At 42.1% G+C, this 24,213-nt stretch overlaps 2 protein-coding genes across 2 annotated transcripts in view; both read left to right on the top strand.

The window, feature by feature from the left end:
• Positions 1–54: 54 nt before the first annotated feature.
• LOC133632675 (noelin-like) lies at positions 55–8,765 on the top strand. Its single transcript, XM_062025244.1, has 6 exons — positions 55–208; positions 344–514; positions 5,246–5,401; positions 5,682–5,892; positions 5,956–6,062; positions 6,127–8,765. Exons 1-6 carry the CDS (start codon positions 140–142, stop codon positions 6,787–6,789), a joined length of 1,377 nt encoding a protein of 458 aa, XP_061881228.1. The 5' UTR covers positions 55–139; the 3' UTR covers positions 6,790–8,765.
• A 122-nt stretch (positions 8,766–8,887) lies between these two features.
• Positions 8,888–24,213, top strand: part of pomt1 (protein-O-mannosyltransferase 1) — a 27,864-nt gene continuing 12,538 nt past the window's right edge. The window contains exons 1-12 of the mRNA XM_062025243.1: positions 8,888–9,039; positions 18,161–18,286; positions 18,486–18,592; positions 18,696–18,746; positions 21,374–21,520; positions 21,873–21,981; positions 22,044–22,103; positions 22,174–22,267; positions 22,344–22,499; positions 23,841–23,971; positions 24,044–24,139; positions 24,209–24,213. The exon at positions 24,209–24,213 is cut by the window's right edge and continues 88 nt beyond it. Coding sequence (XP_061881227.1) covers positions 18,174–18,286; positions 18,486–18,592; positions 18,696–18,746; positions 21,374–21,520; positions 21,873–21,981; positions 22,044–22,103; positions 22,174–22,267; positions 22,344–22,499; positions 23,841–23,971; positions 24,044–24,139; positions 24,209–24,213 — 1,069 coding nt within the window. The 5' untranslated portion in view covers positions 8,888–9,039; positions 18,161–18,173. The remainder of the gene's footprint in view (positions 9,040–18,160; positions 18,287–18,485; positions 18,593–18,695; positions 18,747–21,373; positions 21,521–21,872; positions 21,982–22,043; positions 22,104–22,173; positions 22,268–22,343; positions 22,500–23,840; positions 23,972–24,043; positions 24,140–24,208) is intronic.

A 24,213-nucleotide genomic window follows, 5' to 3' on the forward strand; every position in this document is an offset into this window, starting at 1 on the left:
CCGCAGGCACACGCACCATGCCCCTCCCCCACAGATCCATGACATCATCACACACACACACACACACACACACACACACACTGGGCTGCCTGTGGCGGCGCGTGACCGAAGACGAGCGAGGAAGAAGCCGAAGACAAGGATGGAGTCCGAGGAGAACGTGGTCCAGTCCTTCCTGCTGCTGCTGCTGCTGGCCGCCTCCTTCACTCTGGTCAGATTCCTCTCTCTTCTTTCTTCTCATGCAACATTTTGTCTGCGTCTGCTAAATATAGCCAGTCTTTTCCCAGCATGCATCACTCGCGCTGCTAACACGCCGACGTTTTTACGCTTGCATGGCGGCGCGCAGGTGGGCCCGGCGGCCCCCCGGGACCAGGAGCGGGCCCAGGAGGACCAGTGGCACGTGTTCAGCTCCGCCCAGGACGCGGCGGGCCGCTGCGTGTGCACGGTGGTGACCCCGCAGGACGGCCTGTGCTCCAGGGACACCCGCGGCAAGCAAGTGCGACACCTGCTGGAGAAGGTATGGCAACTACACCTCGCACGCTAACTTTGTGGCCGTGATCTTAGCATACACAGTAAGGCACTGTAAAACAATGGCCGTGGCTTTTAGGTTCAAAAATGGACATACGGACACACAAATAAAAATATATTAAATAAAAATATATTAAATAAAAATGTATTTATGTTTACCACACACACACACATCGACATACAGACACACAAATTAAAATGTATTAAATAAAAATATATTAACTAAAAATGTATTTATGTTTACCACACACACACATCGACATACGGACACACAAATTAAAATGTATTAAATAAAAATATATTAAATAAAAATTTATTTATGTTTACCACACACACACATCGACATACGGACACACAAATTAAAATGTATTAAATAAAAATATATTAAATAAAAATTTATTTATGTTTACCACACACACACATCGACATACGGACACACAAATTAAAACACACACACAAATTGAAATACGGACACAAATTAAAACACACAAAAATCGAAATACGGACACACAAATTAAAACACTCACACAAATCGACATACAGACACACAAATTGAAACACACAAATCGAAATACAGACACACAAATGAAAACACACACACAAATCGGAATACGGACAAATAAATTAAAACACACACAAATCGACGAACAGACACACAAATTGAAATACGGACACACAAATTAAAACACACACAAATTGAAATACAGACAAAAATTAAACCACACACACAAATCCAAATACAGAAAGACCGACAAATCCAAATACAGACACACAAATTAAATTACACACACATATTGAAATACAGACACACAAATTAAAATACACACACAAATCAAAATACGGACACACAAATTAAAACACACACAAAAATCGAAATATGGACCCACAAATTAAAACTCTCACACAAATCGACATACATACACAAATTAAAACACACACTCAAATCGAAATACGGACACACAAAGTAAAACACTCACACAAATCGAAATATGGACACACTAATTAAAACACACACACAAATTGAAATACGGACACACAAATTAAAACACACACACAAATCAAAATACGGACACACAAATTAAAACACTCAAGCAAATCGACGAACGGACACACAAATTAAAATGTATTGAATAAAAATATATTAAATAAAAATGTATTTATGTTTACCACACACACACATTGACATACGGACACATAAATTAAAATGTATTAAATAAAAATATATTAAATAAAAATGTATTTATATTTACCACACACACACATCGACATACGGACACATAAATTAAAATGTATTAAATAAAAATATATTAAATAAAAATGTATTTATGTTTACCACACACACGACATACGGACACACAAATTAAAATGTATTAAATAAAAATATATTAAATAAAAATGTATTTATGTTTACCACACACACACACATCGACATACAGACACACAAATTAAAATGTATTAAATAAAAATATATTAAATAAAAATGTATTTATGTTTACCACACACACACATCGACATACGGACACACAAATTAAAATGTATTAAATAAAAATATATTAAATAAAAATTTATTTATGTTTACCACACACACACATCGACATACGGACACACAAATTAAAATGTATTAAATAAAAATATATTAAATAAAAATGTATTTATGTTTACCACACACACACATCGACATACGGACACACAAATTAAAATGTATTAAATAAAAATATATTAAATAAAAATGTATTTATGTTTACCACACACACACATCGACATACGGACACACAAATTAAAATGTATTAAATAAAAATATATTTAATAAAAATGTATTTATGTTTGCCACACACACACATCGACATACGGACACACAAATTAAAATGTATTAAATAAAAATATATTAAATAAAAATGTATTTATGTTTACCACACACACACATCGACATACGGACACACAAATTAAAATGTATTAAATAAAAATATATTAAATAAAAATGTATTTATGTTTACCACACACACGACATACGGACACACAAATTAAAATGTATTATATAAAAATATATTAAATAAAAATGTATTTACGTTTACCACACACACACATCGACATACGGACACACAAATTAAAATGTATTAAATAAAAATATATTAAATAAAAATGTATTTATGTTTACCACACACACACATCGACATACGGACACACAAATTAAAATGTATTAAATAAAAATATATTAAATAAAAATGTATTTATGTTTACCACACACACACATCGACATACGGACACACAAATTAAAATGTATTAAATAAAAATATATTAAATAAAAATGTATTTATGTTTACCACACACACACACATCGACATACAGACACACAAATTAAAATGTATTAAATAAAAATATATTAAATAAAAATGTATTTATGTTTACCACACACACACATCGACATACGGACACACAAATTAAAATGTATTAAATAAAAATATATTAAATAAAAATGTATTTATGTTTACCACACACACACATCGACATACGGACACACAATTTAAAATGTATTAAATAAAAATATATTAAATAAAAATGTATTTATATTTACCACACAGACACATCGACATACGGACACACAAATTAAAATGTATTAAATAAAAATATATTAAATAAAAATGTATTTATGTTTACCACACCCACACATCGACATACGGACACACAAATTAAAACACACACACAAATTGAAATACGGACACAAATTAAAACACACAAAAATCGAAATACGGACACACAAATTAAAACACTCACACAAATCGACATACAGACACACAAATTAAAACACACAAATCGAAATACAGACACACAAACGAAAACACACACACAAATCGGAATACGGACACACAAATTAAAACACACAAATCGACAAACAGACACACAAATTGAAATACGGACACACAAATTAAAACACACACAAAAATCGAAATATGGACCCACAAATTAAAACACTCACACAAATCGACATACAGACACTAATTAAAACACGCACACAAATCGAAATACGGACACACAAAGTAAAACACTCACACAAATCGAAATATGGACACACTAATTAAAACAAACACACAAATTGAAATACGGACACACAAATTAAAACACACACACACAGATGAAAATACGGACACACAAATTAAAACACTCACGCAAATCGACGAACGGACACACAAATTAAAACGCACACAAATTGAAATACAGACACACTAATTAAAACACACAACAATCGAAATACTGACACAAATTAAATCACACACAAAAATCGAAATACAGACACACAAATTAAAACACACACTTAAATCGACATATGGACACGCAAATTAAAACACACACAAATTGAAATATAGACACACAAATTAAAACACACACACATATTGAAATACAGACACACAAATTAAAACACACACACAAATCCAAATACGGACACGCTAATTAAAACACACACACAAATCGACAAACAGACACAAATTAAAACACACACAAATCAAAATACAGACACACAAATTAAAACACACACACAAATCGAAATACGGACATGCTAATTAAAACACACACACAAATCGATAAGAGGACACACAAATTAAAACACACACAAATTGAAATACAGACACACAAATAAAACACACACACAAATAAAACACACACACAAATCCAAATACGGACACGCTAATTAAAACACACACACAAACCGAAATACGGACACACAAATTTTCCTGAAGGAACTGTCCTGAAGGAATCAATAAAGTACTATCTATCTATCTATTAAAACACACACAAATCGAAATACTGACACATAAATTCAAACACACACACAAATCGACGAACGGACACACAAATTAAAACACACAAAAATTGAAATAAAGACACACAAATTAAAACACACACACAAATCAAAATACAGACACACTAATTAAAACACACAAATGGAAATACGGACACACAAAGCACACAAATCAAAATACGGACACACAAATTAAAACACACACATATTGAAATACAGACAAACAAATTAAAACACACACATAAATGAACATACGGACACACGAATTAAAACAAACAAATCGAAATACAGACACACAAATGAAAACACACACATACACACAAATCGGAATACGGACACACAAATTAAAACACACACACAAATGGAAATACAGACACACAAATTAAAACACACACACACAAATGTAAATAGGGACAAGCAAGTGCGACACCTGCTGGAGAAGGTATGGGAACTACACATCTCTGCTAGCATGCATGCTAACTTTGTGGCCATGATCTTAGCATTGACAGTAAGGCACTGTAAAACAATGCTCGTGGCTTTCACGTTGAAAAAAAATCGGTGCTCCGTCGGCAGAATTTTACAGTGAAAAATATGTAGTAGCGGTTTTACAGTACAGTGAATACAAAACTATTACATTTACAGTAAACAACCTCATTTGCCGTGAAGTGGGCAAATATCTTCTGTAGCGGAACAGTTTTCCTGGTACAGGAAAAAGTGACTCAAATTTACAGTAACATTTTGGCGGCTGAGCTGCCTGTTTTTTACCGTAAGATGTAGGCCGTGCTTTTTACAGTTTTTTACTGTAAATGGTTGCAACTTGTAAACAGTACCGCTGTTTTGTCACCAGACCAGAACCCTGACCTAACCCGCCGTGCATGCGAGTCTCTCACGCCCCAAACCAATTGACTTATTGACGCGACGCAGGTGCAGAACATGAGCCGGTCCATCGAAGTCCTGGACCAGCGCACGCGGCGAGACCTGCAGATGGTGGAGAAGATGGAGGCGGAGCTAAAGGGCTTGGAGAATAAGTTCAAGCAGGTGGAGGAGGGGCATGAGAGCAACGCGGCCCGGCAGTACCAGGTGAGTGCTCACTCTCTCAACCACCGAGCTAAAAGCCACCGAGCAAAAACTCTTGAAGTTGCCAGGGACTGAGGTTTGGTTACCTGAGCCGAGTGCCAGGTGAGTGCAGCGGTCCAGTACTCAGTGGGCGGCGGCATGAGAGGCGAGCGTGCTGACTACCGAGCTAAAAGCTAGCAAGCGAAACTCTTGGAAGTTGTCAGGGACTGAGGTTTGGTTGCACGAGCTCAGGGGGTTCTCTGTGAAGAACCGGGGCGGGTACTGACCAGAACCTGGTGCTCAGTCCATCAAGGTGAAGATGGAGGAGCTGCGGCCGCTCATCCCGCTGCTGGAGGCCTACAAGGCGGACGCCCTGCTGGTCAGACGCTTCAAGGAGGAGGCGGCCAACGTGACGGCGCTGCTGCAGGACCAGCTGGGAGCCCTGGACTACCAGGACCTGCACGGCCGCGTGGCGAGCCTGGAGGAGCGGCTGAGGGCCTGCATGCAGCGGCTAGGTGAGCTGGCGCTCGGCGTCCGTCCGGCGACCTCCACTTGACCCGTGCGCTCTGCTTTTCTAGCTTGCGGGAAGCTGACCAGGATCGCAGAGCCGGTCACCATCAAGACCTCGGGGTCCAGGTTCGGCTCGTGGATGACGGACCCGCTGGCGCCGGCAGGGGACAACCGAGTAAGTTGGCGGGTGGCGTCAGCCGAGCGGGCGCCGCATCATTCTGCCGTCTGCTCTCCCGCAGGTGTGGTACATGGACGGTTACCATAACAACCGCTTCGTCCGGGAGTACAAGTCCGTGCAGGACTTCATGACGAGCGACAACTTCACCTCGCACCGCCTGCCCCACCCCTGGTCCGGGACGGGTCAGGTGGTCTACAACGGCTCGCTGTTCTTCAACAAGTTCCAGAGTCACACGCTGATCAAGTTCGACTTGAGGTCGTCGCTCATCAGCCGCTCGCGCCAGCTGGACTTCGCCGGCTACAACAACATGTACCACTACTCCTGGGGGGGGCACTCCGACATCGACCTGATGGTGGACGAGGGCGGGCTGTGGGCCGTCTACGCCACCAATCAGAACGCGGGGAACATCGTGCTCAGCCAGCTGGACCCCGACAGTCTGCAGGTGGTCCGCAGCTGGACCACCAACCATCCCAAGCGCAGCGCCGGCGAGGCCTTCATGATCTGCGGGACTTTGTACGTCACCAACGGCTACTCGGGCGCCACCAAGGTGTACTACGCCTTCGCCACCAACTCCTCCACCTACGAGTACATCGACGTCCCCCTCGGCAACACCTACGGTCACCTGTCCATGCTGGACTACAACCCCCGAGACCGGGCGCTCTACGCCTGGAACAATGGCCGCCAGGTCCTCTACAACGTCACGCTCTACCACATCATACAGTGACACGCTGTGATGTCATCATCACGTCACGCTCTACCACATCATACAGTGACACGCTATGACGTCATTGTGTCACGCTCTACCACATCATACAGTGACACGCTATGATGTCATCATCACGTCACGCTCTACCACATCATACAGTGACACGCTATGATGTCATCGTCACATCACGCTCTACCACATCATACAGTGACACGCTATGATGTCATCGTCACATCACGCTCTACCACATCATACAGTGACACGCTGTGATGTCATCGTCACATCACGCTTTACCACATCCTACAGTGACACGCTATGACGTCATTGTCACGTCACGCTGTACCACATCATACAGTGACACGCTATGACGTCATTGTGTCACACTCTACCACATCATACAGTGACACGCTGTGATGTCATCATCGCGTCACGCTCTACCACATCATACAGTGACGCGCTATGATGTCATCACGTCACGCTCTACCACATCATACAGTGACACGCTGTGACATTGTGTCACGCTCTACCACATCATACAGTGACACGCTGTGATGTCATCGTCATGTCACGCTCTACCACATCATACAGTGACACGCTATGATGTCATCACGTCACGCTCTACCACATCATAGTGACACGCTATGATGTCATCATCACGTCACACTCTACCACATCATACAGTGACACGCTATGATGTCATCATCACGTCACACCCTACCACACCAGTGACACGATGTAATGTCATCATCACGCTGTACCACATCATACAATGACACGCGATGATGTCATCACCACGTCACACTCTACCACATCATACAGTGACATGCTATGATGTCATCGTCACGTCACACTCTACCAAAACATACACTGAAACGCTATGACGTCATCATCACGTCACACTCTACCACATCATAGTGACATGCTATGATGTCATCATCATGTCACACTCTACCACATCATACAGTGATATTCTATGATGTCCTCGTCACGTCACACTCTACCACATCATACACTGAAACGCTATGACGTCATCGTCACGTCACACTCTACCACATCATAGTGACATGCTATGATGTCATCATCACGTCACGCTCTACCACATCATACAGTGACACGCTGTGATGTCATCGTCGTGTCACGCTCTACCACATTACACAGTGACATGCTATGAGGTCATCATCGTGTCTCGCTCTACCACATCAAAGTTACATGGTATGATGTCATGATCACGTCACAGCATCACCATGTCACGCTCTACCACATTGTACATTGGCGCATTATAATGTTATCATCACAGCACACTCTAACACAACATAGAGCGTCATGCTATGACGTCATCGGCACGTCACGCTCTACCACATCATCGCGTCATGACATCATCACGCCACGCTCTACCACGATACACGCTCTGACGCCTGCCCTTGCACACCATATAGGGAGATATTATGATGTCGTCACTACGTCACGGCATCCACTTGTGACGTGATTGCGTCACGCTCTAACACATCGCATTTTAGCCCACGGTCACATGACTCTGTGACATTCCATAAACATTTAGTGAGATTTTTGTACACATTACGGTCACGTGACTGGGTGGTGTCACGTGCGTGAAGTTAGCACTAAAAGTGTGTGTGTGTGTGTGCGCGTGCGCGTGTGTGTGTGTGAAATAACGACTAGCTAGCAGCAATACAAATGTTTCCAATTGAATCTTTTGCGAACAACGCTAGACCTGCCAAGGTCACGTGTTCATTCAGGAAGTACTTATATGGTCATTGTTAGTGTAAGCAACGATTTATAACTTATTCTCTTAGTGACAACTCTTTTTCTATTCGACTTGTCAGCTGAAAAGTGCGTGGAATAAAGTTCAATAATCAACTTGATGGACTAGTTTCGTACAAAAAAAAACCCCGTCAAATCTCAGGTTCGTGTTTTTTAACGTCTTTATTGTAAAGTCATCAAAGAGACAATAAAAGTAGAATATGAGACAAAAGCTACCTAAAGCTTGCAATGGAATGATTATTTCTGCAGGAACGCAGAAGAACTGATCCAAAACAACAACAAAGCGGGAGTGAGTGCTGTTTCCATAGCAACAAGATGGCCCAGGAGCCAGGCAGCACTAATCGTCAGGAAACATCGATCTCCTGCGAGCGGCTAACGGAGGAGACGAGGAGACGCGGACCGCCACCTGGCAGCTGCACACCGCGGCCAGGATGACCCGACTGGCCGCTCCGAAGCGTCTGAGCCACCTGGCGGAGCCGCTGTGACGAGGTAAGTGTTAGCTTAGCAAGCTAGCGTCATGAATAAGTCTGCTAGTTGGCGGCTAGGGTGGCTAATGCTAACAGCTATCGCGTTCTACGTGTTTGCCAACATTCTGATGCGTCAAGAGTTCACTATGAACTATTTACAACGCAAACACAACCTAAATGTGTTAACGAACATAGATACCATGACGTAGTTCAAGTTCAAAGCTTACAAAAGTAACTAGTGTACAACAGTGGTCCCCATCATCATCATCATCATCATCAGCCATTGTCAGTCCACTGCTGGACGAAAGCCTCAGCATGTTTCTGCCATAGTGAACGATCTCTAGCTGCTCCCTGCCACTGCACTGTTCCCCAATATTTGTCTATCTCATCTCGCCATCTCACTCTTGGTCTTCCTCTATTTCTGCTCCCATCCATGGGTCTCCATGATGTCATTAGGGAAGTCCATCTATTATCTGTTCTACTGATATGTCCAGCCCACTTCCACTTACTGAATTTGATAGTTCTCATAATGTCTTGGACTTGCGTTTGTTTTCTCACCCATTCGTTTGTTTTTCTGTCTTTATATGTGATTCCGAGCATATTTCTTTCCATGTTGTGTTGTGCTGCTGCTATTTTCTTTTCCATTTTATTTGACAATGCCCAGGTTTCAGCTCCATATGTCATGGTTGGTAACACGCATTGATTAAAGACCTTTCTTTTTAGGCTTAACGGTATTTCTCCTCTCATGATGTTGCTCAGTTTTCCATATTGGCACCAGCCCAATCTGATTCTCCTCCCTATCTCCTGTTCTTGACTATTTTCTTTCAGGCTAAATCTCTGCCCCAGATAGATATATTCATTAACTTCATCAATTTCATTTCCATTAACAGTCACAGGTCCATGAGGTACCATGGAATTTGCCATAACTTTTGTTTTTTTCATATTCATTTTCAATCCACAACATTTGCTGGCATTTGCAAGGTCTTTAAGCATATCTTCCACTTCACTGATTTGCTCTCCCAAGACAACAATGTCATCTGCAAATCTCAGATGATTAAATTTGTCTCCGTTGATATCAACTCCTTTATCCTCCCACTCCAGAGAGCGAAATATGCCTTCCAAACAAGCTGTAAACAGTTTAGGCGAAATTGTATCGCCTTGTCGGACACCCTTCTTTATGTGGATTTTCTCGCTTGGTTTGTGCAGCGTAACTGTGGTAGTGCAGTTTGTGTAGATGTCCTTGAGTAAGTTAATGTACTTATGATGAATTCCTTGATCTTGCAGAGCTTTTAGAACCGACTGTGTCTCCACTGAATCAAATGCTTTTTCATAGTCTATGAAGGCCATACAAAGTGGTTTGTTGTATTCTTGGCATTTTTCTTTGATCTGATTCAATGTATGAATATGGTCCATGGTAGAAAAACCACTCCTAAACCCTGCTTGTTCTCTGGGTTGATTGCTATTAAGTGTATTTTCCATTCGATTTGTCAGAATTCTTGTAAACAACTTGTATATGTTTGAAAGAAGGCTAATAGGTCTGTAGTTCTTGAGGTCCCTCTTGTCCCCTTTCTTGAAAATGATGATCATGTTAGCTTCTTTCCACTTCTCTGGCACTTTCCCCTGATGTAAGCAAGCTGTGTATAGCTTCGCCAGCTCCTTAGCAATGACATCCTCCCCCTCTTTAATTGTGTCAATTAAAATATTATCTGGTCCTGGTGCTTTCCCTCGTTTCATGTTTTTGACTGCATGCTGCACCTCCCAATATGTGATGTCTGGAATTTCTTCTGAGTCTGTGGATAATTGAAGGTCTACTGACTGACTGCTTTGATAGAGTTCTTCATAAAATTCTTCAATCCTCATCAAAATCATGTCTTGATCTGTGATTTCTGTCCCCTTTTTATCAAGTAATGTTGTTATTTTCTGCTTTCCACTTGCAAGTTTCTGCCTTGTTTTCTTCAAACTTTTATTGTTTTCTATTGTCTCTTGAATTTTAAGGGTGTTGTATTTTCTTATGTCTTGTCGGAGTTTCTTTCGTATTGTCTTGCATGTTTCTGTATATTCAACATTCTGGAATCCCACTCCATCTCTCTTCATATTCCTCCTTTTCTCCATTAGCCACTTTGTGCTATCTGAGAGTTTGGACTCTTGCTTTTTCTTTTCTTTCCCTGCTGTTTTTATAGAGCTCTCATGTACTATGTCAATGAATTTGTCATTCCATTCATCAAGGTCGGAAGTATCTTCTACTTCCAGTCCTTGAAAGCGGTTTTGTAGTTCTAGTTGAAATTCATGCTTTCTGGCTTCCAAATTGATCATATCGGGCTTTCTGTATTTTGCTATTAATTTCATTCTTTCTAGTCTCGTATCTACCTTCACTTTGCACATAACCATACGGTGGTCACTGCCAGTGTTTACTTTGTTGAATATGGTAACATCTTGAATTATCTTTGGCTTGTTAGTCAAGATAAAGTCAATTTCATTCTTGGTTTTACCGTCCGGGCTTCTCCAAGTCCATCTTCTGGATATTTTCTTCTTGAAGAAGGTGTTCATAATTTTGAGTTTGTTTCTGGAAGCAAAATCGATGAGCATTTCACCTCTGTCATTTCTGAGACCTGATCCAAAGTTTCCCATCACTTCTTCCTCCCCATCTTGCTTGATTCCTACTTTAGCATTGAAATCCCCTATTACTAGGTTAAAGTGAGTTTTTGATGATTTGAGAGCCTGTTCCACTTCCTCATAAAATTTGTCAACCTCTTCATCATCATGCGCTGATGTTGGAGCATACACCTGAATGACCTTAATGCTGTATTTACTGTTCAGTTTTATGGTTATTTGGGCCATTCTTTCATTTATTCCTTTAAATTCTGTTATGTACTTTGTCCATTTCTTATTAATGATGAAAGCAACCCCTGCTAGGCTTCTGTTTCCCATTCCTATGTGATAGAATTGGTGCCCGCTGCTTAGTTCAATTAATTGTTCTCCTTGTCGCTTCACTTCACTGAGACCTATGATATCCCATTCTATACCATCTAATTCTTCTTCAAGTTCCGTTAATCTGTCGTCTCCAATTAGGGATCTCACATTATACGTTGCCACTCGTAGATCCCAATGATGGCCTGTATGAACCCAGGGATTCTTAGCACCCCCTGTTCCTTGCCTTAACGAACCGCCATCTTGGTCTGGAGCTCTGGAACTGCTGGGGACTGGGGGCCGTCTTCTTGGCGTACTCTTCATGCTGGTTATTAGCCTACACCTTCCACGCTGGCTTGGTGCGGGTTGGAAGGGGTATTTTATATCGGAGATCCTTCTCCTAGACTAATTGCCTTACTGGGCTGTTGAACTTAGTCTGTCCTGTTGGTTGTCCACGCCCCAATTACCCAGGGACCCGCTCAGCTTTATGGCGCTGACCGCCCGCCAGTCACAAGAGAAGGTGCAAACGGTTCTTTGTGTGCATTTTATAGACGTTAGTTGGGACTCACTAACCCCACACACAACCTCCCATCTCATGCCTGGATGTAGTTTAACGTCATACCTAGTATACATAGTGGTCCCCATAGACATGTTCTAAGGCAGGGGTCACCAACCTTTTTGAAACCAAGAGCTACTTCTTGGGTAGTGATTAATGCGAAGGGCTACCAGTTTGATACACACTTCAATAAATTGCCAGAAATAGCCAATTTGCTCAATTTACCTTTAACTCTGTTATTATTAATAATTAATGATATTTACACTTAATTGAACGGTTTAAAAGAGGAGAAAACACGAAAAAAAAATGACAATTAAATTTTGAAACATAGTTTATCTTCAATTTCGAATCTTTAAAATTCTAAATTCAACCGAAAAAAAGAAGACAAAAACTTAAAAAAATAATTTATGGAACATCATTAGTAATTTTTCCTGATTAAGATTAATTTTAGAATTTTGATGACATGTTTTAAATAGGTTAAAATCCAATCTACACTTTGTTAGAATATATAACAAATTGGACCAAGTTATATTTCTAACAAAGACAAATCGTTATTTCTTCTAGATTTTCCAGAACAAAAATTTTAAAATAAATTCAAAAGACTTTGAAATAAGATTTAAATTTGATTCTACAGATTTTATAGATTTGCCAGAATAATTTTTTTGAATTTTAATCATAATAAGTTTGAAGAAATATTTCACAAATATTCTTCGTCGAAAAAACAGAAGCTAAAATGAAGAATTAAATTACAATTTATTTATTATTCTTTACAATTAAAAAATTAATTTACTTGAACATTGATTTAAATTGTCCGGAAAGAAGAGGAAGGAATTTAAAAGGTAAAAAGGTATATGTGTTTAAAAATCCTAAAATCATTTTTAAGGTTGTATTTTTTCTCTAAATTTGGCTTTCTGAAAGTTATAAGAAGCAAAGTAAAAAAATTAATGAATTTATTTAAACAAGTGAAGACCAACTCTTTAAAATATTTTCTTGGATTTTCAAATTCTATTTGAGTTTTGTCTCTCTTAGAATCAAAAATGTCGGGCAAAGCGAGACCAGATTGCTAGTAAATAAATAAAATTTAAAAAATAGAGGCAGCTCACTGGTAAGTGCTGCTATTTGAGCTATTTTTAGAACAGGCCGGCGGGCTACTCATCTGGTCCTTACGGGCTACCTGGTGCCCGCGGGCACCGCGTTGGTGACCCCTGTTCTAAGGGTACGCAGCATGAAGCGCTACTGGCGCTGACGAGACGCGGGGCCGCCATCTTGGAGTGGTGATCCGCTCCACTCAGTGCAAGTCATTTGGCAGGAGCAATGAACTGTCAGCGCATTTAATTCATTTTACCTCACTGAATACCACTGATTTTCACGCGCTTTTTTGTCATACGTGTAGCTATGATGAAGGACACATGTTTTATTTTTCATAGTTTGCTCAACAGTAATAGAATGTTATTATATGCTATAAATTACCAGACGTCCCAGATCAAATCTGGGAATATAATCCCAGAGAAGGGGGGAAAAAAACAGTCAGCTATTTTTAAATTGAAGAAACAATATGATTACGTTATATATATACATGCTACATAAACAACGTATGTATGGGTGAGGGCCGACATCCGGGCAACTGAGCTACATACGGGTTCTTCGAGCCATAGCAACCAGACTGGCGTTGAAAACAAACCGTCGCCATTACTCTTTAACCTGTCGACCTACGCTGATTAAACCTGTCATTCTGCCTCCAAAATGCCGAAAAACGGTGTTGTTTTTGGTTGTGCTAACCACAACTGGAAACGGGGAAAACAAAGGTCGTATTTTGTTCTGCCAAAGCGTGATAAAAGCCCACAGAGACGAGACAAATGGCTCGCAGCCTTACACCGGGAAAACGAGGACGGTTCTCACTGGAGTCCCCCAAAGTCCCGGGTCGCGTGTTCGGATCACTTCGTTTCTGGTAAATATAAGGAACAAAAATCCACCCTCTTAACCACAACTTGGCTATACCGTCCGTGCTAATGTTGTACTTGTTGAATTTGTACCTTATAACGTTCAACAGCTGAAGTTGTTGTTCAAAAATAACATGCGGTATATACTATATAGCAGGGGTGGGCAATTAATTTTTACCGGGGGCCGCATGAGCAACCTGAGCACTGCTGGAGGGCCACATCGACAATATTTCAATTAAATTTTGCTCAATATTATTTTTGATGTATACCGTAAGATAAATAATAATAATAATAATAATAATACTTTCATTTAACCTAACTTAACTTTATACCAAAAGCAGTGCTTTGGAAATAATTTGTACCCCTTTCAGAGATCACATTTAGTTCCCCTTAAACATCCTCATGTTGCACAATGAAATGTAAGCATAGGATGAAGTGTGCATTCCTGTAACTTTCTCTAGTTACAGCATTCCATGATTAATATCAATAAATTAACATTAATAATAAATGACAGTAAAATAAGCACACGTATGATTGAGGAGTCATAGTGTAACTTTGTGTGGTGTTTGAGTTGTCCGACTTTTTGTGTGGCCATAAACGCACCAGTGGTTTAGTGGTATGCGTGTTGGTGACAGATGACAAGTTGGTTTTGGCCTGGTTTGTACGGCAGAAAATGACTAGTTTTTCCAGATAGAAGTGTTTTACTCATGTTTTTGGTGTGGTTATGGCCGAATACAAACAGTTTTGCTCAATAAAGTGATGGATATAATTCCTAGCCTCGAAGCATCGCGATAGACGTTACAATAATTGAACGTGTTGACGAACACCGTTAGGGCCGCTTGTTGTCACTGTCACTCAGAGTTGCATTGCAAAATTACACAGAATAAATGTGTTTATTTTGTTTAGAATTCAGATGGGATTTGATTTGGTGCGCGGCATATATTTGCTGTGCGCAGAGGACGCTTGAGCAGTGCGCAATTGCGCAGGCGCGCACCTCAGAGGGAACGTTGCTTGGCAGTCCATGTCTTGTTGAAAACACGCCATTCCTCATCAACTTTTCTCTTTTTAGCGTCACGGGTGTAAACCGTGCATCACTTGTCGCTGTGCACCTTCACTCACAGGTTACACCCGGACATACGCCCATGAATAACACTTTTCAAAATAAAAGCAGCACAGTTTTATTGCGCGCACGACATAGATGTTTTTTCAACTTTATTTTGTCATTTGTGATTGCAGCTGTTCACATTCACTCACAACCACGCACACGCATACGTCCACACGGAAGTAATACAAATAACGCTTTTCAAAACAAAAGCAGCACCGTTGTATTGCACACTCGACATAGATACTTTTTTAAATGTATTTTGTAATTTATGATTGGCCTCACGCGGGCCGGACAGGGACGCACAAAGGGCCGGATGTGGCCCGCGGGCCGCAGAATGCCCAAGTCTGATATATAGTCTATAGCCTGTATAGGCTATTTTCGAAAACCGGTTTCGTTTAAATTTGATTAGGCTTTCTATAGATATGAAATAATATACCTGGTACGCTTGTGAGGTAGACATATAGATTTCCAAATTCCACGTCCGGCCATTGTGTAGGATTATCAGTACACGCATCTGCTGGAAGGCGGTAAGGGCAGTCGTTTAATCCAACTACAGAACATTTTAACTCGTATCTTAACCTAGCCTCACTGGAAAGACTATTTACATAATCATACGCCATTTGGAACAGTTTAAAATGCAGTGAAACCTCGTTAAATGCTTTTTCTGTCAATGCTGTGTTCGCTGTGAGCTGGTTTGTTTTCAACGAATTCAATATGGCGACCGGTTGCCAGGGGATTGGTAGGCGGAAGTGACGTAGGTCCGCCCTCACCTATACGTTAGATATCTATACAGGACTGTCTCAGAAAATTAGAATATTGTGATAAAGTTCTTCATTTTCTGTAATGCAATTTAAAAAAAAAAAAAAAAGTCATACATTCTGGATTCATTACAAAATGTGTAACAGCAAAACAAAATCAAACATTTGAAATGGTGAATTAATGCACTCAGTACTTGGTTGGTAATCCTTTTGCACGTGCGTCAATGCGGCGTGGCATGGAGGCAATCAGCCTGTGGCATTGCTGAGGTGTTATGGATGCCCAGGATGCTTCAATAGCTCATTTGCATTATTGGGTCTGGTGTCTTTCAGCTGCTTCTTCACAATACCCCACACATTCTCTATGGCAGGGGTCGGCAACCTTTACCACTCAAAGAGCCATTTTGGCAAGTTTCACAAATTAAAGAAAATAATGGGAGCCACAAAAAAAAATTTAAAATTTAAAATGAAAAACACCGCATACAAAGCTCTTTGTGCTATGTTAACCAGGGGTCCCCGACACACGCACCGGCACGCACTTTGATGTGGAAATTTGATGTTAGTGCAGCCCGCGAGTTTTGAATGAGTGGCGCTTGATAGCGTCATACTTGCCAACCCTCTCATTTTTCCCGGGAGACTCCCGAATATCAGGGCATGATGACACTGCTTTTGGCGCCCTCTACAGCCTGCCCTAACAGTGTACCTGCTCGACCACATGTAGAATGCAGTTTCAGCTTGCTCACGTAAGTGACAGCAAGGCGTACTACCTCAGCAGCCACACATTTTACACTGACGGTACCAATACCCAGAATCCCATGCAGCCCTAACTCTTCCGCTCAACCAACGCACGGAGAGGGGGGGGTTGATGTGGTGGTAGCGGGGGTGTATAATGTAGACCGGAAGAGTTAGGGCTGCATGGGATTCTGGGTATTGGTTGTGTTGTGTTTATGTTGTGTTACGGTGGGATGTTCTCCAGAAATGTGTTTTTCATTCTTTTTTGGTGTGGGTTCACAGTGTGGCGCATATTTTTTAACGTAACAATGTTAAAGTTGTTTGATACGGCTACCATCAGTGTAAGCTGTGTGGCTGATGAGTAAGTATGCTTTGCTGTCTCCTACGTGTGCAAGTAAAAGCAACATACAACTTGTGGCCGGGCTAGCACGCTGTTTGTAAATGCTATAGAGGACAATTACTGCAGTGCAATTAGGGCACTCCCTTTATTTAGTAATTAGAGTGTAAATAGGATTATATTTTCCCTTGGAGTTACCTGTGAGAGACACTGAGATCCATAAATCTCCTGGGAAAATCTGGGGGGTCGGCAAGTATGTAGCTGAGCCGCATCAGAGTGGTCAAAGAGCCGCATGCGGCTCCGGAGCCGCGGGTTGCCGACCCCTGCTCTATGGGGTTCAGGTCAGGGGAGTTGACAGGCCAGTCGAGGGCGGTAATGCCATGGTCAGTACACCAGTTACTGGTGGTTTTGGCACTGTGGGCAGGTGCCAGATCATGCTGGAAAATGAAATCATCGTCTCCATCGAGCTTTTCAACAGATGGAAGCATGTAGTGCTCTAAAATCTCAAATATTCAGCGTTATAGTCACTTGTATTTTTCATGCACTTATTTTTGCTGTATTTATCTGGCACAAGTGGAAAGCCGCTCCCTGAGAAAAATACCCACGTTAAACCGGTGTGCGGTGCAAAAAAGGTTGGAGACCCCTGGTGTAGAATAGAATAGAATATAAAGTACTTTATTGATCCCTGGGGGAGATTCAGCACCACAGTTTGCTCACAATAGACAATAAACACTGAGGTGTTTTTTACATGTGAATAATATAAATACAGTCTATTCCATCCATTTCTACCGCTTGTCCCTTTTTTATACAGCATTATTCACAAGATGCTGCAGCTCCCCCTGGTGGTGACTGCCAAAGTGGACCTGGTTCTGCTGCTGCTCACACTGCTCTCCTTCTGGACCCGACTCTCACGCCTCAGCTACCCCAACGCCGTGGTGTGCGTACTACTCCTGTACTCATATACTGTATATCCATCTACATGGAATAACTCACTTCTAGACTGTGTGTGTGTGTGTGTGTGTGTGTGTGTGTGTGTGTGTGTGTGTGTGTGTGTGTGTGTGTGTGTGTGTGTGTGTGTGTGTGTGTGTGTGTGTGTGTGTGTGTGTGTGTGTGTGTGTGTGTGTGTGTGTGTACAGGTTTGACGAGGTCTACTATGGACAGTTTGTGTCTCTCTACATGAAGAGAGTCTTCTTCATAGACGACAGCGGACCACCGCTTGGTCACATGATTCTGGCCTTGGGCGGTAAGTTGCCATGGCAACAATACATACATTTGTCTTTATATATGAAATAATCATTGTGTGTGTGTGTGTGTGTGTGTGTGTGTGTGTGTGTGTGTGTTCGCAGCTTACTTGGGAGGGTTTGATGGAAACTTCATGTGGAACAGAATTGGAGCAGGTACATAGTTGTATTATTATTTATTTATCTTTCCACATTGTACCACCCAATCATATCCCTGCACTGTGTGTGTTTGTTTTGTATCACACAGTATCCCTGTGGTGTTTGTTTTGTATCACAGAGTATCCCTGTGGTGTTTGTTTTGTATCACAGAGTATCCCTGTGGTGTTTGTTTTGTATCACAGAGTATCCGCGTGTGTTTGTTTTGTATCACAGAGTATCCCTGTGGTGTTTGTTTTGTATCACACAGTATCCCTGTGGTGTTTGTTTTGTATCACAGAGTATCCCTGCGTGTGTTTGTTTTGTATCACAGAGTATCCCTGTGGTGTTTGTTTTGTATCACAGAGTATCCCTGTGGTGTTTGTTTTGTATCACACAGTATCCCTGCGTGTGTTTGTTTTGTATCACATAGTATCTCTGTGTGTGTTTGTTTTGTATCACAGAATATCCCTGTGGTGTTTGTTTTGTATCACAGAGTATCCCTGTGTGTTTGTTTTGTATCACATAGTATCCCTGTGGTGTGTTTGTTTTGTATCACACAGTATCCCTGCGTGTGTTTGTTTTGTATCACATAGTATCCCTGTGGTGTGTTTGTTTTGTATCACACAGTATCCCTGTGATGTGTTTGTTTTGTATCACACAGTATCCCTGTGATGTGTTTGTTTTGTATCACACAGTATCCCTGCGTGTGTTTGTTTTGTATCACATAGTATCCCTGTGGTGTGTTTGTTTTGTATCACACAGTATCCCTACATGTTTGTTTTGTATCACAGAGAATCCCTGTGGTGTGTTTGTTTTGTATCACACAGTATCCCTGTGGTGTGTTTGTTTTGTATCACACAGTATCCCTGTGGTGTTTGTTTTGTATCACATAGTATCCCTGTGGTGTGTTTGTTTTGTATCACAGAGTATCCCTGTGGTGTGTGTGTTTTGTATCACACAGTATCCCTGTGGTGTGTGTGTTTTGTATCACACAGTATCCCTGTGGTGTGTTTGTTTTGTATCACACAGTATCCCTGTGTGTGTTTGTTTTGTATCACACAGTATCCCTACATGTTTGTTTTGTATCACACAGTATCCCTGTGGTGTGTTTGTTTTGTATCACAGAGTATCCCTGTGTGTGTTTGTTTTGTATCACATAGTATCCCTGTGGTGTGTTTGTTTTGTATCACAGAGTATCCCTGTGTGTGTTTGTTTTGTATCACAGAGTATCCGCGTGTGTTTGTTTTGTATCACAGAGTATCCCTGTGGTGTTTGTTTTGTATCACACAGTATCCCTGTGGTGTTTGTTTTGTATCACAGAGTATCCCTGCGTGTGTTTGTTTTGTATCACAGAGTATCCCTGTGGTGTTTGTTTTGTATCACAGAGTATCCCTGTGGTGTTTGTTTTGTATCACACAGTATCCCTGCGTGTGTTTGTTTTGTATCACATAGTATCTCTGTGTGTGTTTGTTTTGTATCACAGAATATCCCTGTGGTGTTTGTTTTGTATCACAGAGTATCCCTGTGTGTTTGTTTTGTATCACATAGTATCCCTGTGGTGTGTTTGTTTTGTATCACACAGTATCCCTGCGTGTGTTTGTTTTGTATTACATAGTATCCCTGTGGTGTGTTTGTTTTGTATCACACAGTATCCCTGTGATGTGTTTGTTTTGTATCACACAGTATCCCTGCGTGTGTTTGTTTTGTATCACATAGTATCCCTGTGGTGTGTTTGTTTTGTATCACACAGTATCCCTACATGTTTGTTTTGTATCACAGAGAATCCCTGTGGTGTGTTTGTTTTGTATCACACAGTATCCCTGTGGTGTGTTTGTTTTGTATCACACAGTATCCCTGTGGTGTTTGTTTTGTATCACATAGTATCCCTGTGGTGTGTTTGTTTTGTATCACAGAGTATCCCTGTGGTGTGTGTGTTTTGTATCACACAGTATCCCTGTGGTGTGTGTGTTTTGTATCACACAGTATCCCTGTGGTGTGTTTGTTTTGTATCACACAGTATCCCTGTGTGTGTTTGTTTTGTATCACACAGTATCCCTACATGTTTGTTTTGTATCACACAGTATCCCTGTGGTGTGTTTGTTTTGTATCACAGAGTATCCCTGTGTGTGTTTGTTTTGTATCACATAGTATCCCTGTGGTGTGTTTGTTTTGTATCACAGAGTATCCCCGTGTGTGTTTGTTTTGTATCACAGAGTATCCCTGTGTGTGTTTGTTTCGTATCACAGAGTATCCCTGTGTGTGTTTGTTTTGTATCACAGAGTATCCTTGTGGTGTGTTTGTTTTGTATCACAGAGTATCCCTGTGTGTGTTTGTTTTGTATCACAGAGTATCCCTGTGTGTGTTTGTTTTGTATCACAGAGTATCCCTGTTGTGTTTGTTTTGTATCACAGAGTATCCTTGTGGTGTGTTTGTTTTGTATCACACAGTATCCCTGTGGTGTTTGTTTTGTATCACAGAGTATCCCTGTGTGTGTTTGTTTTGTATCACAGAGTATCCCTGTGTGTGTTTGTTTTGTATCACAGAGTATCCCTGTGGTGTGTTTGTTTTGTATCACAGAGTATCCCTGTGGTGTGTTTGTTTTGTATCACAGAGTATCCCTGTGGTGTGTTTGTTTTGTATCACAGAGTATCCCTGCAGTGTGAGTGTGTGGAGCCTGCGTCTCTTCCCGGCTGTGTGCGGTGCATTGTGTGTTCCTGTGGCATATTGTGTCATTCTGGAGCTGGGCTTGTCTCACATGTCAGCATTGGGAGCGTCGCTGCTGCTGTTGCTGGGTAAACACACACACACACACACACACGCACACACACACTCACGCACACACACACACACTCACACGCACACACACACACACACACACACACTCACACGCACACACACACTCACGCACACACACACACACTCACACGCACACACACACACACGCACACACACACACACACACACACACACACACACACTCACACGCACACACACACTCACGCACACACACACACACTCACACGCACACACACACACACGCACACACACACACGCACACACACACACACACACACACTCACACGCACACACACACACGCACACACACGTAAAGGAACTGGGCTAAAGGTTCCTTGTTGCGTGCAGACAACGCTCTCATCGTCCAATCCCGCTTCATGTTGCTGGAGTCCGTGGTCATCTTCTTCATCCTGCTGGCCTTCTTCTCCTACCTGCGCTTCCACAGCGCCCCCTGCAGGTGAGTCTGCCCTGCCGCGGTCACAAGGAGGCCATGTTGTGACCTCTCCTTGTCGCTCCCAGCTCGTCCGCCAGGTACTGTTGGCTCCTCCTCTCTGGAACATCCTGCTCCGCCGCCATCGGGTCAGCAACACAAACACACACATACCGCACACTAACACAATCTGACGTGTGTGTGTGTGTGTGTGTTCAGGGTGAAGTACGTGGGTGTGTTCTCCTACCTGCTGCTAGTGGGTGTGGCCTCCTTGCACACCTGGAAATTGATTGGCAACACAAGTCTCAGCGGCGTGAGTGCACACGTCCACACTGAGCACGCTCAGAAATATACACACACCCGTCTGACGTTGACCCTGTGGTGTGTAGCTGAATGTGTGTGTCCAGTGTGTGTGTCGTGCTGTGTGTCTCTTTGTAGTCCCGGTCCTGCTCTATGTCGCCTGGTTCTACGTGCACCTGAGTCTCTTACACCGCACTGGACCACATGACCAGATGATGAGCTCCGCCTTCCAGGCCAGCCTGGAGGTACACACACACTCACACACACACACACACACACTCACACACACACTCACTCACACACACACTCACACACACACACACTCACACACACACACTCACTCACACACACTCACACACACACTCACACACACTCCCACACACTCACACACACACACTCACACACACACTCACACACACACACACTCACACACACACTCACACACTCTCACACACACACACACACTCACACACACACACACACACACACACTCACACACACACACACTCACTCACACTCACACACACACACACACACTCACACACACACACACACACTCACACACATACACACTCACACACACACACTCTCACACACACACACACTCACACACATACACACTCACACACACACACACTCACACACACACACACACACAATATTGACTTCTTCTGGGACAGATGGGTCCAAAGTGCGGTTCGGGGGCCACTTTTGGTCTGTACCTAATCTTTCAACAGCACCCGGCACATTTATTCACATTTTAATATTAGCATGCTAGCTTTTTGAAGCTCATTTTGCAAGCATCAACCTCAGCATCAAACATTGTTTACTTGACGAATGATACCTGTTAGCATGCTAATTTAGTAAGTATTTGCATCAGGCGTATGTTAGCAGGCTAGCATTTTGAACACATTTTCAGGTGCACACCCCAAAGTAGTATCATTTAGCACTTGACGCACGCATGTAACAGTTAGTTTAGCATGCTAACATCAGCTAGCTTTTTTGAGCTAATTTAGCAGGTATACACCTCATTGTCATATATTTTGGTATTTCACCAATGCTAACTGTAAGCATGTTAATGTGAGCATAACACTGTTAGCATGCTAGCTTTTTGAAGCTCATTTTGCAAGCATAAACCTCAGCATTAAACATTTTTTACTTGACGAATGATACCTGTTAGCATGCTAATTTAGTATTTGCGTCAGTCATATTTTAGTACTTGTCGCATGCTAATGTTAGCAGGCTAGCATTTTGAACACATTTTCAGGTGCACACCCCCAAAGTAGTATCATTTAGCACTTGACGCACGCATGTAACAAAGTTTAGCATGCTAGCTTTTTGAAGCTCATTTTGCTCCTATTTTTTGTTACATGACGCTATCTGGCCAGCGTGCTAACTGTAGGAAATTTCTACTGAAATTGCAATGTCTAGTTCTTTAAAAACAATCTATTTATTGTACGAGTGTTGGAGGTGAATGCTAGCAAGATGGCCCCCGCATCCTTTGATGTGTCAGTCTGTGGCCCTCAGTGGCTCCCCGTTCTAGAAGTACATTGATTGATTGATTGATTGATTTGACGCGCCTGCAGGGCGGTCTGTCCAGGATCACCCAGGGTCAACCCCTGGAGGTAGCTTACGGCAGTCAGGTGACCTTGAGAAGCTCCGCCTCCCAGCCAGTCCCTTGTTGGCTCCATTCTCACAAAGCCAACTATCCAATCAGGTGCCGCCAGCCGTCCGGGACCAGCAGCCAATCGGGCGACATGTCAGTAAGTGTGTGTGTGTGTGTGTGCAGGTATGAAAGTGGGCGGGGCAGCTCCCACCAGCAGCAGGTCACATGTTACCCGTTCAAAGACGTCAACAACTGGTGGATCGTGAAGAACCCGGACAGGTAGCCCGGTGGGCGTGGTGGACTGGGCCGACCCCCCCCCCCCCCTGACCTGTCCGTCTTGTGTCCCAGGGCCG

The sequence above is a fragment of the Entelurus aequoreus genome, linkage group LG17 (genome assembly GCF_033978785.1).
Source record: "Entelurus aequoreus isolate RoL-2023_Sb linkage group LG17, RoL_Eaeq_v1.1, whole genome shotgun sequence".
NCBI classification, from domain to species: domain Eukaryota; kingdom Metazoa; phylum Chordata; class Actinopteri; order Syngnathiformes; family Syngnathidae; genus Entelurus; species Entelurus aequoreus.

What these genes read in the sequence shown, in the direction of transcription:
- LOC133632675 (XM_062025244.1), top strand. Translation starts at nt 140, where the DNA reads ATGGAGTCCGAGGAGAACGTGGTCCAGTCCTTCCTGCTGCTGCTGCTG. An exon ending in TGGCCGCCTCCTTCACTCTG is followed by an intron (nt 209 to 343) that starts GTCAGATTCCTC and finishes GGCGGCGCGCAG; the next exon opens with GTGGGCCCGGCGGCCCCCCG. An exon ending in GGCCTGCATGCAGCGGCTAG is followed by an intron (nt 5,893 to 5,955) that starts GTGAGCTGGCGC and finishes CTGCTTTTCTAG; the next exon opens with CTTGCGGGAAGCTGACCAGG.